The sequence below is a fragment of the Sphaeramia orbicularis genome, chromosome 12 (assembly GCF_902148855.1).
Source record: "Sphaeramia orbicularis chromosome 12, fSphaOr1.1, whole genome shotgun sequence".
Taxonomy (NCBI): domain Eukaryota; kingdom Metazoa; phylum Chordata; class Actinopteri; order Kurtiformes; family Apogonidae; genus Sphaeramia; species Sphaeramia orbicularis.
In genome coordinates, this window is record NC_043968.1 from 5,827,154 (window position 1) to 5,845,501 (window position 18,348).

Below are 18,348 nucleotides of genomic sequence, written 5' to 3' on the forward strand. Positions count from 1 at the left end.
CACCAGAATAGCTCCAAATGTGAGCTGCTAAAGTCATTTCACTCATCTAGCTTCACAAGCTAATTCTGATGGAGGAGGCAGTTTTCGGCAGTACCCGGTGCCGAAAACTGCATCCCCAGCCCAGGGTGATGGAGTTTTCGTTAGTATCTGTTTATATTGTTATATATTTTGTGTATTGTGTATCTAAGATTTAACTTTAGAAAGTTGTATATACCTTACAGTTTGCACGTTCTTTATATTAAACAGACAAAAACAGAAGTGCAGTGTTGTCCTCTTCATGGCTGACTGAGGAAGGGGAGCAGTTTTTGGCAGGGAGCAGAATTTGGCACAACTGCATCAATTTAACCTGATAAAACCGATGCACTATCATATAGTCTGTCAGACAGTTAATTAGTGTTTTATACATTAAGTTGACATTCCTGATATAAAATTATTTGGTGGCACTTACCATGACAGAGTCGTGTTTGTATGAGGATTATTGGAGTGTGTTTAAGAACCGAATATTTACTGATGTTAGCTAACTCCACTACAGTGCTAACAGTGTCCACATGCATTTAACAGCCAATGTACTGTGTAGCAGAGGTATTCAAATCCAGTATCCTGCATGTTTTAGATATTTCCCTATTCCAGCACACCTGGAAGCCATTACATCGTTATCAGGCTTCTGCAGAGCTTGATGATGAGCTGATCATTAACTGAACCAGGTGTGCTGGAAGAGGGAGACATCTAAAACATGCAGGATACTGGCCCTCCAGGACCAGATTTGAATACCCCTGCTGTATAGAATAGAATTAATCAGTTTACTGGTATCTATGTAGGGAGTTTGTGAAAACCCTAATGCAGGGGTCTCAAACATGCGTCCCAGGGGCCAAATGTGTCCCGCCAAAGGTTCCAATCCAACCCCTGGGATGAATTTGAATTCCACAGTCAAGGCTGTCGAACTCATTTTAGTTCAGGTTCCACGTACAGACCCATATGATGGCAAGGAAAATAATATAATAACCTACAAAAAATAATGACTCCATATTTTGTTATCGGTTTGATGTGAAAAAAATATTACATTATACTGATAAACTTAAAATATTTGTCTTTGTTTTAGTGCAAAAAATAATATTACATTATGAAAATATTGACATTTCCGAACTATCCTGTAACAATAAAATGTGAATAACCTGAACAAATATGAACAACCTGAAATGTCTAAAGAAAATTCAGCACAATTTGAACCATTTTTCTTCCTGTTCCTCAGTGTTTAGTGTCTTTGTAGATCTGATCCATAATGCACATGGACAAATGAGAAGTGGAGGAAGAAGATTGCTAAAATTGCACTGATTTTTCTGAAGAAATTTCAGTTTTTTTCAGGTTATTCACATCTTTTTTGTTTGGATAAAAGTAAGTATTTTCATAATTTAATGGGGTTTTTTGCACTAAAAACAGACAAAAGTTTGGAGTTGTCATTATTTCTAGGTTATTATGTTATCATTTTACTGGTTAAGCCCACTGCAGATCAAATCAGACTGAATGTGGAACCTGAAAGAACATGAGTTTGAGATCCCTGCCCTAATGCTCACTCTTGGAGTTCTTCAGTGCTTCTCTTTTGTTTATCTGCAGCTCTAATAGTGTACAGTACTAGATACCATTAATTTAGCATTGTTAGATATTTAAAAGATATTTATAAACAACCACCGCCTGCACAAACTCCAACACAAACTAAAGAAAACCATGCATTAAAACCTAGAAAACCTGTAAAATACTTCTAAAAAATTGTTTTTTATTTGCATGTTATCCACTGTAGTAGACAACAAGGCATTATTGATCGCTTAATCACAAAATCTGTGATATTTTTGTTTTGCAGTATTGAGGCTACTGACCATTTAATATTCTCTGATATCCTTAATGCAGCCTTTAATAAATCCTGACTCATTGTTTTTTATATCCACAGTGGGCACCAGTCCCATTCATTTTTGGCACTTCTCCCCCTTCGCCTTATCCATGTAAAAAGCATCAAATCCATGCACATGCAGTGGTTTTCCTAGAGGTAAGTGATTTCTTCTAAACAAAGCAGTGCTTAAAAAGGTGAAAATGCTGAGAAGACAATCAATAAGCAGGTCCCTAATTCAGGGGCCTGACAGGAAGTCCTCTCCGGCAGATACCATTACTGGTATTAATTCTGTCTGAGGATTGGAAAGGGTCACAGTAGTGTCAGTGTTCAGTGTGGCGCTGACCTGACCTTTGTGCCTGTCTTCATCTGCTTTAAGCCTTTGGACTGTCCTGCGAGCCTATTAGTGTGGTGGGGTTGGGGGATGGGAACTTAATACTTTTATTGGTGGTCTGGGGGCTGTCTGTCAATCACACACTGCCAGAGGAGTGTGAATTTTGTAGTCTGTATCCCCAGTTTATGCATAATTATGAAAGACCATGTGACGTAAAATGTAGAAAAACTGAGGATATGTTATCTGTTTTTGTGTTTATTGAAAAAACTATACATGTATACATAAGGTAAGGTATGGATCATTAGGTAAAAGTGTAAGGGAGTTACAAGTAGGGCTGTGTATCGGCAAGAATCTGGTGATAGGATACAAATCACAATACTAGGATCACAATACAATATATCACGATATATCATGATACTGTTAAAAAGGCAATTTTTGGTTTGTTTCTTTTTTTTAAATGATTATTTCCTAAAAGAACTGAATTACAGCAGAAATCTGCACAAATACCAAACACTTTTTTATTTGATCCCAACAGGATCTGATGTTTTATCACAAAATGTTCAAACTGTGTTCAAACTGAAATTCTGTTTTCCAGACATTCCAGTTTCAGATCCTGTTCAAATGTTCAGATTTTATTAGTTTACAACTAACATCAGAACAGGATTTGAGTTCAATCCCAACAAAGGAACCAACATTATTGAATAAAAGAGTGTTGAAGAATAATAAGTAAAATATGAACAAAAAGGAAAAAAAGACTAAAATGAACCTCCACAATATCTGCATTTGAATAAATATCTAGAAATATCAATGCAGTACTTTTTAATATCGATACAGTATTGTGAAATGAAATATCGCGATATATTGCAGAACCCATATTTTCTTACACCCCTAGTTACGAGCCTGAGTGCACATTATTCTGATGAGCCATAGTTCAGGTGGGAGCTTGTAGATGTACACAGTCTGGACAGATTTTGCACCTAAATTAGTCACCATATGGCATCGTCTCGTCACATGATCAAATAGACACTTGGAAACTGGACAATACAAACATGAATATTACTCTGCAATCACTAGGGCTGTAAGAAAATATTGGTTCTGCAATATATTGTGATATTTCATTTCACAATACTGTATCGATATTAAAAAGTACTGTATAGATATTTTTAGGTATTTATTCAAATGCAGATATTGTGGAGGTTCATTTTTTGTTTTTTTTGTTTTTCTTTATTGTTTATATTTTATTTATTCTTATTTCACACTCTTTTATTCAATAATGTTCATTCCTTTGTTGGGATTGAAGTCAAATCCTGTTCTGATGTTAGTTGTGAACTAATAGAATCTGAACATTTGAACAGGATCTGAAACTGGAATGTCTGTAAAACAGAATTTCAGTTTGAACACAGTTTGAACATTTTGTGATAGAACATTAGATCCTGTTGGGATCAAATACAAATGTGTTTAGTATTTGTGCAGATTTCTGCTGTAATTCAATTCTTCAAGGAAATAACAATTTAAAAAAAAAAGAAACAAACCAAAAATTGTCTTTTTAACAGTATTGTGATATATGGTATCGTGATCCTCGTATTGTGATTTGTATCGTATCACTAGATTCTTGCCGATACACAGCCCTAGTAATCACTGGTATAACAAAAAATACTAAATGCATAACTTTTTTTGTTGAATAGTTAAAACACCATTGATAGTATCAATATATGCAACGTAAGTGTCATGTTTAAGTTCGATGAGGTTGTTTCTATGATTACACATTTTTCTGCCAGGGTTAGGGGAAGAAAAAGAGTTTGTGTGAAGGGTTAGAATAAGACAGACACATAACAACGAGCATGAATTTGACATAAAGAAACAGCTTTTTCCTGGGATTTGCAACAGGATATGACCTCTGCTCTGCTGTGTTTCAGGCCACAGAGTGTGTTTTTCCACCATATCTGTATCCAGGTTTGTCCTTCTATTTTACATTTTACATTGCTTTCTGAATTACATGAACTCATTCACACAATTGCAAGTGATTTCCAAAGGACACAAGTGTGATATCAATACTGGTGCTTTAAGCCCATTAACAAATTAACCCATACTGCTGCTAGTATTTTGAAGGTGACAAGCTGAATGCCTCATGAGGATCTGCTCTCTATATTGCCCCCCCCCCCCCCCATGCCTCTGTTAGCAGCTCAGCCAGTGAGATGATGCAAAATTACAAGAGTGTTATTAAGAAGTTCCTACATGAAAATCAAAAACATAGATGCATGATTTTGTTACATCTATCTATCTATCTATCTATCTATCTATCTATTAAACCTCATTTGGCATATATGAAAAAATATGGATATCTGCAGTAGATATTGATTACAATTAGTCACAAATGAAACATGAATGACAGTATAAAGAAACAAACAAAACAAAAAGCATACATATATATGACCACTTGTGAATGCTTATTCTATTAAAAGGTTAATCGTGGGACTCATGGGTTAAGGTTACACATTTTGTCTTTTAATTCTATTTTCGTTTTAATCTAAGTTATTCTTAGGTATTACACTCTGCATTTATTTATTTATTGTTGATCTATCTATCTATCTATCTATCTATCTATCTATCTATCTATCTATCTATCTATCTATCTATCTATCTATCTATCTATCTATCTATCTATCTATCTATCTATCTATCATTATTATTCATCTGTGTTATTACACTAATAACTTGAGTAGCAGTAGAGCACAATGGCTGCAGTCTCTTGGGATGGATCATATGTCTGCTTCCTTGGCTCCTTCCCCTTGACACAAAACACACCCTTTAGTATCAGCATAATCAATGGGGAGTGGTGCTGGGGGGGTGGCTACAGCACTTGCCTGCCTGTGATTCGCTGACATGCGCTCTAATTGGATCAAGTAGGAACTTGCTTAGCTGGATGCTTTGTGCTTGGATTGGGAGCAGACTGCGAGGAGAGAGGGAGCAAGGGACGCACTCGGACACACCAGACCAGACAGGAAGAAGAAGAGAGGCAGAGAGGGAGGGAGGAGGCCCAGAGAGGAGGAGGAGGCCCAGAGGGAGGAGGAGGCCCAGAGAGGAGGAGGAGGCCCAGAGGGAGGAGGCCCAGAGGCTGCCCTCCTGCACACCACTTTGACAGGAAAGGACTGATAGAGGAGGGGTGAGAGTAGAAAAAGGGGAGTATCCCATCTTCTCTGCCCTTCTCTGCTGCTGCTGCATCCCCCCCCCTCCATCTCTTCCTCCCTCTCTACTTGATTCTCTTTCTCTCTCTTTCCCCTTACTCATCTGTTTCTGTGGCTGCGCTCACAGAGGAAGGGCACCTGCCTCTCCCTGATGATTCAGCCTTTCAGCTTTAGCGTGGAGCTCCAGAGCAGACAGCATGTCCCTGCTGCCACTGCAGTGCCTGGCCGTCCTGTTCCTGTCCTCTGCACTACAGCTACTGCAGCTGCAGCCGGCCCAACACGTCCACACCACCGACTCTTCCGTCCAAGTGCCCAGGTGAGTTAGCCTTAGCCGTTATTTCACCCGTAGACTGCGCAAAATACAAGTACAGCACCTAATTTTTCTGGTTTGTGTTTTTTGCCTGCAGCAAATTTGACAGTTCTATTTATAGGCGAGTGCTTTTCTGGTAAGAAAGCATGAGTAAGGAGCTCCTTTTCCCCATGCGCACAAGGCTGTCTACATATCTGCCAGACTGTTAACAAGGTTAGACACTCTCTGAAGAGCATTTTAACATCAATCCGCAGCCTCGTGATGGAAAACACACTTGAGGAAACTAGTGGCGGACAGCCGCTGTGTGATGCTCTGAGTTCATAGTTCAAGGTGTTTGCAGACCCTTCCAGATCCAGGAGTTGGGAAGGATGACTGAGGGAATGGAGGACATCTCTGCAGGGCCGGCTCCCCCTCCTGGATCCCCTGCCGGCTCTACTGTTGATACTGGACAAGTCCCCGAGGAGAAACCAGAGGAGACAGAGGCAGCTGGCGAGAGTAGGGAGGAGGGCGAAGAAGAAGGAACTGCAGAAGAGGGAGGCGGTGGCGGTGGCAGTGGTGATGATGGGGAACGTTCGGGGGCTTTGGGAATCGTGGCCTTGCCCGGGACCTGCTGCGTGTGCGTAGAGATGGAACAGATTAACAATTGCCTGCACTCTGAGAAAATCTGCATCCTGCCCATCCTGGCCTGTCTGCTTAGCTTAGCCCTGTGCACGGCCGGCCTGAAATGGGTCTTTGTGGATAAGATCTTTGAGTATGAACCGCCCACGCACTTAGATCCTAAACGAATCGGACAGGACCCCATTATCATATCAGTTGACCCCACTCTGGGACTGACCATGTCGCTTCCTCATTCGTCGTCTCCATCTACCATCTCCATGACCACTGCTATCACCGTTACCCCAGGTCGCCCTGAGGTTTTAGTGGAGGAGAAATCTACGAGGGGGCCTTTCGTGCCTCCCAAAGTGACTCAAAGTGACTCCTCTGTTACAATGAAATACAATGCTGTCAAACCCACCAACCCAAAGCAGACAACGCAGGAATTCAACAACAATATCATCCCAACCATCTGTAAGTACCCAGCACTTATGATCCCCTTTAACATGTGTCTGATGATGGTGTACCCAGAGTCCTTCATAACCTTGAACTGCTTCAATGTTTTAAAGGGAAACTACCAAATGCTGTATAAAAAGGATTAGCTTTTTTTTTTTTTTCCCAAAATTGATTTTGTAACTGCTCTGTTCCAACGATGGTGCCAGGAAGTGTCATCTTTCAGGACTTCGCCTGAAACCAACACGCTGTGACTTGCAGAGTGTTGCATAGAGGCCTCTGACTAAGCCTCTGAAATATTGCCACATAGAAAGGCATGTAAGGGTACAATAAACAAACCCCACATAAGCTAGTGCTCAGTTACTCATATTCACTCATTCCTCCTGAAGTATTAATGGTCACCTGGCACAAAAGATTTAGGCACACTTCAGTAAATAGATGTTATATTGTCGAGCTCGTAGGCCACATACAATATGGAAGAGCCCTCAAATGTGACCAAGCTGGTGCACACTTCCAGTCATAAGAAAAAGTGAAAATCAATAAATGATGCATGACACAAACTGAAACTACTGCCTGTGGTACAGGGAGACTTCCTGTTCACCGCCTGTGCTCCATTTCAAGGTCAGAGCGTACTGGAGGCTAATTGATGCCCTCCATCCCTCAGCCGCAGGGAAAACAGCCCACTAATACTGTCTGTCTGCCAGCGGCTCGCCACTGTGATGTCTGTGCTGTAGTCACATCAGTGTGTGATTTACATCTGTGTAAATGGGTTAGCTAATCTAAGGTGGTGCTGAAGGGGTCAGTTTCCTGACTGTACAGCAATAGCACTACCTCCAACTTCCTGTATCATGTTGTGCGTGTCCCAGTGGACAGAACTGAGTGAGAAACCAGGAAGGGATCATGTCCTTGTAGTGACACCTAGTCGACAACTACCCCTAACAATATGTTTGTTCTTTGTATGGTATGAGTAGATCTGCAGTGTTTCTACTGAGGAGAAACCGCCACAGTTTGAAACTGAAGCCCGTTCAGGAGTATTCCATTGTCTAAAGCAGTGGTTTCCAACCTTTTTTGTCTTGTGACCCCATTTTAACATCACAAATTTATGGTGACCCCAGACATTCAAAACAGAGACCTTTTTTTTTGCTAAAATTAATTTGTTTTTGATCATGTAATAAACATTAATTTTACATGACATTTAGGCTATATAATGTAAATTTTTATTAGTAACTTTAAATTTTTTGAACATTTTTTATCAATTACTAGAAATTTTAGGCGATCCCATTTGAATTCCAGGCGATCCTATGTGGGGTCCAAACTCTAAGGTTAAAAAACACTCCATGAACTGCTCCCAATCCTCTTTTTCAGTTGTGTGGTCCAGTCTGTTCTTTCTCAAACTGATAAAATCTTGCACCACAAACATCTGAAACCAGTGCTCAAGGGGTTAAACTGAAATGAGGAGGACAGAGGGTCTTATTTAGAGGTTCACCTGGGGTGTAGATCCACCAACAGCACCAAAGTTTGCATTGGAATAACGTCGATCCTTTTACAGTGAAACCTTGACATTTTAGTAAGTTTTTTTTTTTTTTGTTGGCCTTTTTAATCAATTACTAGAAATTCCAGGCGACCCCACGTGGGGTCCCAGCCCCAAGGTTGAAAAACACTGGTCTAAAACCTCTGAAGGACATGACATTGCCTTCAACTGATTTCCTTCTCAAAAACATTAACTTCTCTTTCGAAATGCCAAGTCATACTTTTCTTCCAGGAGTCATTCACATCTCAGTCATTCTGATCTTCATTTGGACCCTCTGATACATGTCCTGGTGGTCTTTCAGTAAATTATTACTCTGTTAATAAGATTTTAACCTGACACCATCATGTAAATTAGATTTTATGTCATCTAGCCTTTTTAAAAGTATGTTTATACATTGTATGAAATAATTAGGCTTTGGGAAGTTTGTGTGGCACTAGTTTTGTCCTGGAAACCTGTTATTTGTTGACCTTGACTTAATCCACTTCTAAGCTAATGTGCCTCGGTCGCCTATATCCATGATAAGAGGCTGAGCACTGTTTCTATGAAGACAAAAACAACTTGCTAGCTAGTTAGCAGCATGACTGCTGTTGGCAGTCAGTTCACAGCAGCGTTAGCGTTAGCTTGGCGAGCTTCACCCCTTGCCCCTCCTCAGCTCCACCTTCTCACTGAAATACGGACATGTCTGCCTCTAACCAGCCAAGGTAGCGACAGGCAAACACCAAACTCATGGGTTCAAAATGGCAATCTAAACTAATGGCTGACCTCATGGTGGCTCGTCCATTTATGCACATCTTTGTAACCTTAAGGCCGTGACATGTGGATGTGGAAAAAAAGGCCTGCACTTTGTGACACTCTGTCCTCAAGAGATCTCACTTTGACTGCACTCTATGAATACAAAATGAGAAAAGAGCCCTGCAAAGACAGATGCATAATTAATTTTTATGGTTTACTCAAGTGAAAGGCAGAATTTTTAGACTTTTTGCTTTGAATTCTCCTGTATATGAAGTGAGGAAACTGGGTTAGCCAGCTTTTTTGCAAACTGACTGATATTAGTTCACTGTACTTCTACATGTTATCTGGTCATTTCTTCAGTCCTAAGACTCTTAACCCATAAAGACCCAAATATACACCGGGGACCAAAACCATCTACTGAGGTAAACTGTTTAATACCTGTTGATCCATTAATCCTATCAATACATGTAAATAATTTGTGTAAAATACAGTTTGTCATCTTTTCGTGGTCATCAGATATAGCCCATTTGGACGTTCAGAGGCTCCGTAGTTACCATGGAAACACCGTCATCTTCTACAACATTGATTCCCCAGTAAAACCCATGGAGTTGGATCAATGACAGTGGATGGAAGCACTTAGTTTATGTTTAGTTAATGATAGATTTAACTGAAAAAGTCACTTTTTCTTCAGTTATTTCTGTTTTTGATATGTTAATCCTCAAATGTAATGTCAGCATGATGATGAAAGTCCATGGTCAATGAATTAAATATAGGAAAATACCTGATTTTCACTGAAAAAATGCAAAATACCGACGATAATATTATAATAAATGGTGATAAATCACTTGACAAAGGTGAAATGGAAAGAAAAATTAATTTGGGAACTGCCATAAAAGTAGCACTGGCTCTTTACGGGTTAATGTGTGAAATAATCATGACTGACTGTGGTTTAGCTGACGTACAGTGCAGTTTTTTCATTCTGATTGAGGATTTCATAGTATGTCTTTGTCTGTTTCCTTTTTTTACAGATCTGCCTTGCTTTGCAGATGTCACTTCAAGTGTTTTCAGTTTCACCTGATCAGGTTTTAGTTGGTTTGAGGAAGGGATTAGTGCCAGACATACTCTGACAAGCCACAAAAGACTGATCTGTGGTGAGGTTTAGGAACTTCCTCTGCAACACTCCACATGTTCTGCTGCGAGAACCTGTCAGTGTAATTCCACTTTTACTCCATAATCTGAACCTTTTAGCGTAGAGTGACAGTGGTTGTGAAGGTACGTCATGCAATCCTCCAGTAGTAGACTGTGAGGCAGCTGGTCTGAATGATGAAGCCTGATTCACACAGAGAGCACAATGAATGATGGAAGTGGTATGTTGTGAATATTGTATGATGGTGTGCAGTCTGCTGTTAGTCCTGGATTTATGGGGTCATCAGAGATATTAAAGAATCCAAACACTCAATAAACGTTGGCTGGTTACATTATAAAACGGTCGCACTTTACAATAAGGGCACATTAATAATATGAGTTAATGCAATAATAAGTTAAGTAACAGTTACCTAATCATTCACTAATTATCTCTATGTTAACTGTGGCCTTCTTGTATACATTATTAACATAAATTCATACCATAATGTGCATTAAAGGCAAAAATTTAAGGAAAACTGCATTAAGGAACTGTTAATAAAAGGCTCTTAATATTAATTAAGGATTCATGTGTTAATTGTGCCTTAATTATTGGATTTGAATTGGAATTATTATTAAAAATAATTAACAATAGTAAATGTTTGAGTATGAATTAATGTGTAAATAATGCAGCAGTTAAGGTGTACTCTTAATTAATTATACAATAACACATTAGTTAGACACATTAGTAAACAGTTAATTGTTAATTAATACATGTTGCTAATGCCGATGTACTTTTCTTTAAAAGATGTAACAAATTATTTTATACCTTTTTTGATAAATTTCTTGTGTTATGATAAAAACCCTTTTCCTAAATGACTGGATTTACTTTCCATCATAATGAAGACATCTGGGTAAAAATAGTAAAAACTAAATACAATATAAGACTTAAAATAGAACAAGGTGTTTTAATCAGTGCATTTGGTAGATGACGCAGAGTTTATCGGCTAAAATTAATCCACATATTGTGATTGGTCTTAAAATACTAATATTAGGAATTATTTTATTACTCATTAATTCAACAGTTCAGTCCAGAACTCCCTCAGTGGGTCTCCAAAAACCACAGCATGTTTATGACGTTTGGCCAAAATTAGACTTTCACATGTGAAATAAAACCAACACACTGGATTATCAGAAGTCTCTGTGCAATATTATTCAAATTTTACTTTTTTGTTGTCACAACAAAATATTTCTTACTTAGAAGATTGTGACATCTGTGACATGTTCACACTAACATTGTTCATCATCATCATCATCATCCAGATTTTAGAATAGAATAGAATAGAATAGAATAGAATAGAATAGAATAGATCTTTATTGTCACTGTCACAGGACCAATGAAAATCAGTTTAGCAGTTCAGTTCAATTTAGCAGCAAAACACTTTGTGCAAAAGGGACTGTATAAGAACAATAAATGAAATACGAATAACAAATAATACAGTGTTAGGAAAAGTGAACTGTGCAAGAGCTTCAAAATAAAATATTAATAAATGTGCTACTAAAGTAATGCTAGAAACAAAATATACCCAAAAAATATACAAAAGCTAACTCTATTACTCTTCATTAGTTTAATACAAATAAAACTGAACCCCCAGTCTTCTTAATGTGATTAAAAGAGATGATCTGGTTCTGGAACAAACTGAACCAGGGTTCGGTCCATTTACTGTGTGAAAACACTTTTTGGATGGTTCTGACTCGGACCATTAACTTATGCAAGTCTATTGTTCAATAAAGAAAAAAAAAGAAGTTAAAAATAAGATGAATTTACATGTGATGCACAGCTGGTAATAAAATAATTAGTGTCACATGCCATAAGAAGTAGATAATAATGGTAGGATGTAGGCGTCCACCAGAAAATCAAATGTATGAAATGTGGAAAAACACATGAACCTTGGTTTGACCTTGAATTTATTCCTTCAGCTATAAAAACCCTTAGGTCACCTTGTATCTCCAGCAATCAAAACTAGTGAATATTTTATATGTAGTATATTTTCATGCTGTTAAAACTGTTATGTGCATTTCAATCATCTAATTATATCAATAAAAAGAAAGAAAACACACATTATATATCGGGGGTGTCAAACATATGGCCCATGGGCCAAAACCGGCCCACCACAGGTTCCATAGTGCAAAATTTACTGAAAATATTAACAATCAAGGGTGTCAAAGTCATTTTCACCCAATTTGATCACAAGTGGGACAGACCAGTAAAACAATAGCAGAATAACCTATAAATAATGACAACTCCAAATTCCAAAACTAAAATATGCATGTTCCTAAATGTTTGTGCCTTTATAGATCCACTGTTATCTGTAATGCATATACATATAAGTGATAAGTTTACGAATAATGTTAACATTTTCATAAAAATTTCAGCTTGTTCAGGTTATTCGTTATCTTTTGCAAAAGGGATCTTTGTAAATGTAGCCATTTTAACATCTTCATAATTTAATTTAATTTGTTGTTGCACTAAAACAAAGCCGAAAATCTGGAGTAGTCAATATTTCTAGGCTATTTTTCTATTATTTCACTGATCTGCTCGAGATCAAAATGAGTTTGACACCCCTGTTGTATATGTTTATTATATGTTTCCCCAGTAAAGGTGCAGATTCACCTCGTTCTTTGGGTGTTTGTGGAAGAGCTGGGGCTTCATCTTTTCTTAGATAAAAGCAGAAGAGTCTCCGAAGGGAAAGGGCTGGGAACCACTGCATTAATTAATAATCCGCCTGCTCTTGGATGGATAGCTTCTGCAAGCTGCAGTTACGATTTTAGAAAATCTGCCTTTGCATTCCAGCTCCTACAGGAATGTAGAAGTAGTAGGAGTGTTTTTCAGGACATTCAAGGTCATTCTGTTGAAAACTCTGCCCTGTGAGCCTTCGGTCAGCATCTTATTACAGGATGAGCCGTAATAATAGTTGGTTAGTGGACACATATCAGTCACTGCCTCTGTTTACTCATGTCTGAAATGACTTAATGACTTTAATTGTTGGACTTTAACTCGTGTCCTCTGTCAGAACGGTGAAAACGACACTCCTACTCAGAGCTGTGATGGACATGGTGCACATGTTTGTGAGAAGATACAATGACTTAACATAGTGAGGGAGGGAGGCCATGGCTGAACAGAGCAGTGTTGGCACGCTGCTGCTCATTCTCTCTCCCTCTAGTGGTAGTTTCACCCATTCAGACTCAGAATGATGAGGGTGTGTCTCACCGCAGATCAATAGGATGCCATACTCACACACAGTCGCACTGTGTCAAACTGTGCAAGTGCAACTAAGATGAGCTCCTCTGAGATTAACAAAAAATGAATGCACTTATTAAGAAGGAGGGGATGAATACCAGCAACATCTGCACTTTCATTACTTACTTTGGTAGATTATAGAGGTTTTTCCTTTTGCTGCTGTACCTATGAAACAGAACATTTTACATGAGAAAGAAACAGATCCAGTGTACTGATATGAGGAATTAAACTGACGGAGGACTTTCATTATCTCCTTCTTACTTTCATTGATTACATCACTTCTCTCCCAGCGCGTTCTGACTTTTCTTATACTTGTAGTACTTTTTTGTGTACAGTATAATTACCATGTTCAATACCAGTGTTGTGCAAGTTACTTCCAAACTGTAATCCATTACTGTCTCAGAATTGTAATGCATGACATGGCTGTGTTACTTTTGAGTTACATACAGACTCTTGTCATAAATGGCACATGTGCAGTAGAACCCAACCCCCCCAAAGTCAAAAAACAACCCCCCCATAAATTTGTGCCCCGAAATACATGTGGACGGATAGCTGAGTAAGTAATGCTACAGTCTACGATATTGGAATCCCAGCTGGAACACTTGCATTTTTTCAACATTTTACATGTTCAGACAGGAGGCGGGGCCAAGGATGCTGATAGATAAATCCGCAATTGTTAAAGAATTGTAACTAGTCGTAGAAACGTTAGCTTACCTTGTCATCTGTAAAGCAGGGTTAGTGTTAGTACTCAACATACGTCCATGTGGACAGTGGACTGTCTTCTGCCGTCTTCACCCATTGGCTGAACACCAACAGGAAATAGAAATTTACAGACGCATTTTTGATTCCGTAAGGTCTTACGGTCTTGCTGTGTTTTTTTTGTTTTGTTTTGTTTTTCATTTGTGCAGTTAAATTATGGGTGAAAAGTGTGTTGTAACGCAAGCGCTATTGAACATGTACCAAGTAAAATATTATTGAAAATTGATTAGTAATGCCTTACACTACTGTGTTACAGCAAAAAGTAATCTGTTACTGTAATGCATTACTTTTGTAACACGCTACTCCCAACACTGATCAACACAGACCTAACAAAGAGCCAGTGGTTAAATGGACTGAAGTGCTTTACCTGTACAGATGTAGTTGTACTTTACTTGAATATTTCTGTTTTTATACTACTGTATATTTCTCAGTTGCAAATACTTTACTGTTTAACACAAACTTCACTGAAGCACATTTAGTATGAAAGTTTAAGGTTACATTAAAAAACATATTGCACAACACTGTACAACATTAGGACCACATTCATCCTTCAAAAAGGGTCCCCAAGAGGACTATGGCTCAAAATACTACATCTTATACTATTAAACAGTGTAACCGAGGAAGGCATAAATGAGTTTTTAAAATGATCAATGGTCGCCCCTTAGAAAATCGATATCGACTGCCAGAGAGTAAAAGCTCATTCTCTGTAAAGAGAAACACAGAACATTTGATGGTACCAGCAACGTGATGGTAAATACTGCACTCAATATTGACAGGATGGTAAACCTTTAAACATCCACTTTTTCCATGAAAATAGAGGGGTTATAAATGAAGAGGTGTACGGCCAAAATGCCTGTTTTAGGCCTCATTTGGCTGGGATCATCTTCACGTGTCTGTACATAATGCATGGGGCTAAAACACAGAAACTGCATCTGTTCAATCTGGGGTGCCGCTATCAATTGTGGGCCCCATGAAAGGTAAACATTGTGAGCCCTTCATAAAATAAGCTATCTTTAAATTTGTCGCCAGAGCCATGTGTGTGTGTGTGTGTGTGTGTGTGTGCGTGTGTGTGTGTGCGTGTGTGTGCGTGTGTGTGAGTGTATTTGTGGAGGTGTTCCGTAAATGCTGTCATTACTGTAACTGGCATGAAACTGAAAGTGAAACTTAACTTTGGACGTCCAACTCCCGGCTTCTGTGCCTCTCTTTTACTCCAACTTCACAACTTATAACCTATGTCCACTGGGCCCCCTGTGAATGCTGGGCCCCATGAATTTGTCACGTTAACCCCCCCTTTATGGTGCCCAAGAGTTCAATTGTAATTGGTTTAGATTAACCCTTTAACCCCTGACGTGTCTGTGGTGAGCGTTTTGAATGTATGATTTATTTTAAATATTCAGAAAAATTCAACCGTTTGCAGTGTTGCGGCGATTTTCCTTTATTCATTTTTGATGCTATGTTTTCACCGAGTTTTGACCGTGTAACTGCTTTTTGGAGTTCAACCAGGTGTCAAAAAGTAGCTGGACTGATTTAGAAAAAAACTGCCCTAAAACAAAAACTACTGGGCCCAAATTCAAATCCTTGTTGTTCAGTTTGTTGCAGTTCACAGTTCATGTTCAACATCCTAAATCTTATATTGATGTAGTAACCTGTAGTAAATACCTGGAATCATGTCCCAGAGGTTAAAGGGTGGTGGATGTTAAGAGGTTTTAACTGTACTTGAAGAGGAAAAAAAGGGTAATTTCAGTGATGCATTGACTATTCTTGCATCAGCAGCGTCTCAGTTATAACAACCTACCTGCCAGGTTTCAAATTAGTCTGTGTCGATACAGCTGTGAAATCGATCGTAAAAGTAATGGACACTAACGGATGGACGGACTGTCTTATAGAGATGCATCTAAAACAGTTTGCTGTAAATGTAAATATGATTCGCTGCATCTAACAGTTGATTATGTTTGATGTAAACTCATGCCAGTGACAGAGCGTGTGTGTGTGTGTGTGTGTGTGTGTGTGTGTGTTTGCTTCGTGCCACGCGCCGTCACAGATGTCGACTGCAGTGATTCCACCAAGTCATGCTATCGTAGATTTCCGCTGGTGCAGTGCATCACCATTTGCCCTTGATGATACTTGAGAGAAACCCCATCCACTGCAGCAGACCCGTGCCTGTGTGAATACAACACCAGCCCGAACAGCAGAGAAGTGAAATGTCCCGTTGGCTGCTCTCCAGCTCTGTGTCACTGTTCACCGGTGTAGTGTTTCTGATCCACCAGCACATCCCAAACAGGGGAGTCTGCATTCCCGTTTTCACCCCCAAAACGGCACCATGAGGACGAACGTGACTGCTGTGCTTTTGGCGACGCAAGTGAAACTGCGGTGTCACCTCTGAGTCGACACACCCGTTGCACTGAGCAGACAGGAGAGCTAATGTGGTAGTTTTTATTGGGCAATCGAACAATCAAAAACTAATGAAAGCGCAAGTAAAACCGTCCACCCAATGTCCATTCACTGTTACTGTGTGTCCCATTTACTGAAAGTTCACTGTCAATGCAAACACTACCGTTATCCTCCTCAGACCCAGCTATGGGTTTTCTGTCCACATTTGTGGAGAGAGGTTTCACAACTTTATACAAAAAAAAAAAAAACTGTCCATGCCAAAGGACATTCCATAAAAATTTTAAAAACTGCATCTGAAAAAACTGTTGCATCATGATGTTTCCAATATAGGCACTTATTTAATAAAAAACAAAAAAAAGCTGGTACTTTGCTGACATTTCCTGGGTCTGAGGAGGTTAAGGATTATTGTTCTGTACCAGGGGTGTCAAACATGCGTCCTGCTGAAGGTTCCAGTCCAGCCCCTGGGAAGAATTTACAAAATGCAGAAATTCCACAGTCAAGGCTGTGGAACTCATTTTAGTTCAGGCTCAAGTAAAACAGCAGCAGAATAATCTACAAAAAATAATGACTCCATATTTTCTTCTTGGTTTGTGAAAAAAATAATTTTCCATTATGTCTATAAATAATGACAACTTCAAATGTTTGTCTTTGTTTTAGTGCAAAAAATAACATGAAATTCTGAAAATATTCCCATTTCCAAACTCTCCTGTACTAATAAAATGTGAATAACCTGAACAAATGTGTCCAACCTGAAATGTCTGTATTAAATTCAGTCCAGTTTGAACTCTTTTCTTCCTGTTCCTCAGTGTTTAGTGTCTTAGGAGATCTGATCCAGAATGCACATGGACTAATGAGAAGTGGAGGTAGAAGATTGGTAAAAATGCATTTGTTTTTCTGAAGAAATTTCAGTTTTTTCAGGTTATTCACATCCTTTTTGTTTGGATAGTTTATAAAAGTAAGTATTTTCAGAATTTGATGGTGGTTTTTTTGCACTAAAACACAGACATAAATTGTCAGTTGTCATTATTTCTGGGTTCTTCTGTTCTTATTTTACTGGCCCGGCCCACTGCAGATCAAATCAGACTGAATGTGGAACCTGAAAGAACAGGAGTTTGAGAGCCCTGTTCTATACTGTCATGAATGAAATGCAGATCCTACTTTCTTATATCTTGCACTCCAATCGATGTAGATCTGTACTCTGCTACATAATCACTTTTCACGTCTCAGTCATCCCTGTATCAGGCGGAGTAATCTGAGGTCTGTGCTTGTTGCAGTGCTGAAATGTGCTGTGTAATGCGCCGATAACCTCCAGAAATGCTGCCGGCCTCGTTCTCACTGTAGCCATTCACCCTTTGAGAACTCCTTATTGTACTTTACTGTATAGATGGCTTACAAATACCTAATCATGTTGGTTGGTCGGTTTTTATTCCAAATATTAACATTTAACCGGTAAAGTCCCAAAGCTACTTCTGTGGCAGTTCCCGAATGAATGTTTTTCTCTATTTAACCTTTCTTAAGTGATTTATCACCATTTATTCCAATATTATCCTCTGTATTTAGCATTTTTTCAGTGAAAAATCATGTATTTTTCTATATTCAATTTACTGATTATGTAGATAAAAGCTCATTCTTGAAGTTGATGGTTCTTATATCAGAAACAGTGAAAGTCCAGTTAGGTTCATACTGTCAACTAGAACTTATACAGATTTCCTTTTCTTATTTGTCAGACAGATGGAAAAAGAGAAAAGAATTAACTC

At 38.7% G+C, this 18,348-nt stretch overlaps 1 protein-coding gene across 8 annotated transcripts in view; it reads left to right on the forward strand.

Annotated features, from left to right (window-relative positions):
- Nucleotides 1-5,280: 5,280 nt before the first annotated feature.
- nrg1 (neuregulin 1) overlaps nucleotides 5,281-18,348 on the forward strand; it is a 63,396-nt gene continuing 50,328 nt past the window's right edge. For 7 of the 8 annotated variants that reach the window (XM_030149880.1, XM_030149881.1, XM_030149876.1 and 4 more), the window contains exons 1-2: nucleotides 5,281-5,714; nucleotides 5,806-6,776. In XM_030149880.1, the coding sequence (XP_030005740.1) occupies nucleotides 6,077-6,776 (700 nt within the window). In that variant the 5' untranslated portion in view covers nucleotides 5,281-5,714; nucleotides 5,806-6,076. The remainder of the gene's footprint in view (nucleotides 5,715-5,805; nucleotides 6,777-18,348) is intronic. The other variant, XM_030149878.1, reaches the window with a different exon arrangement.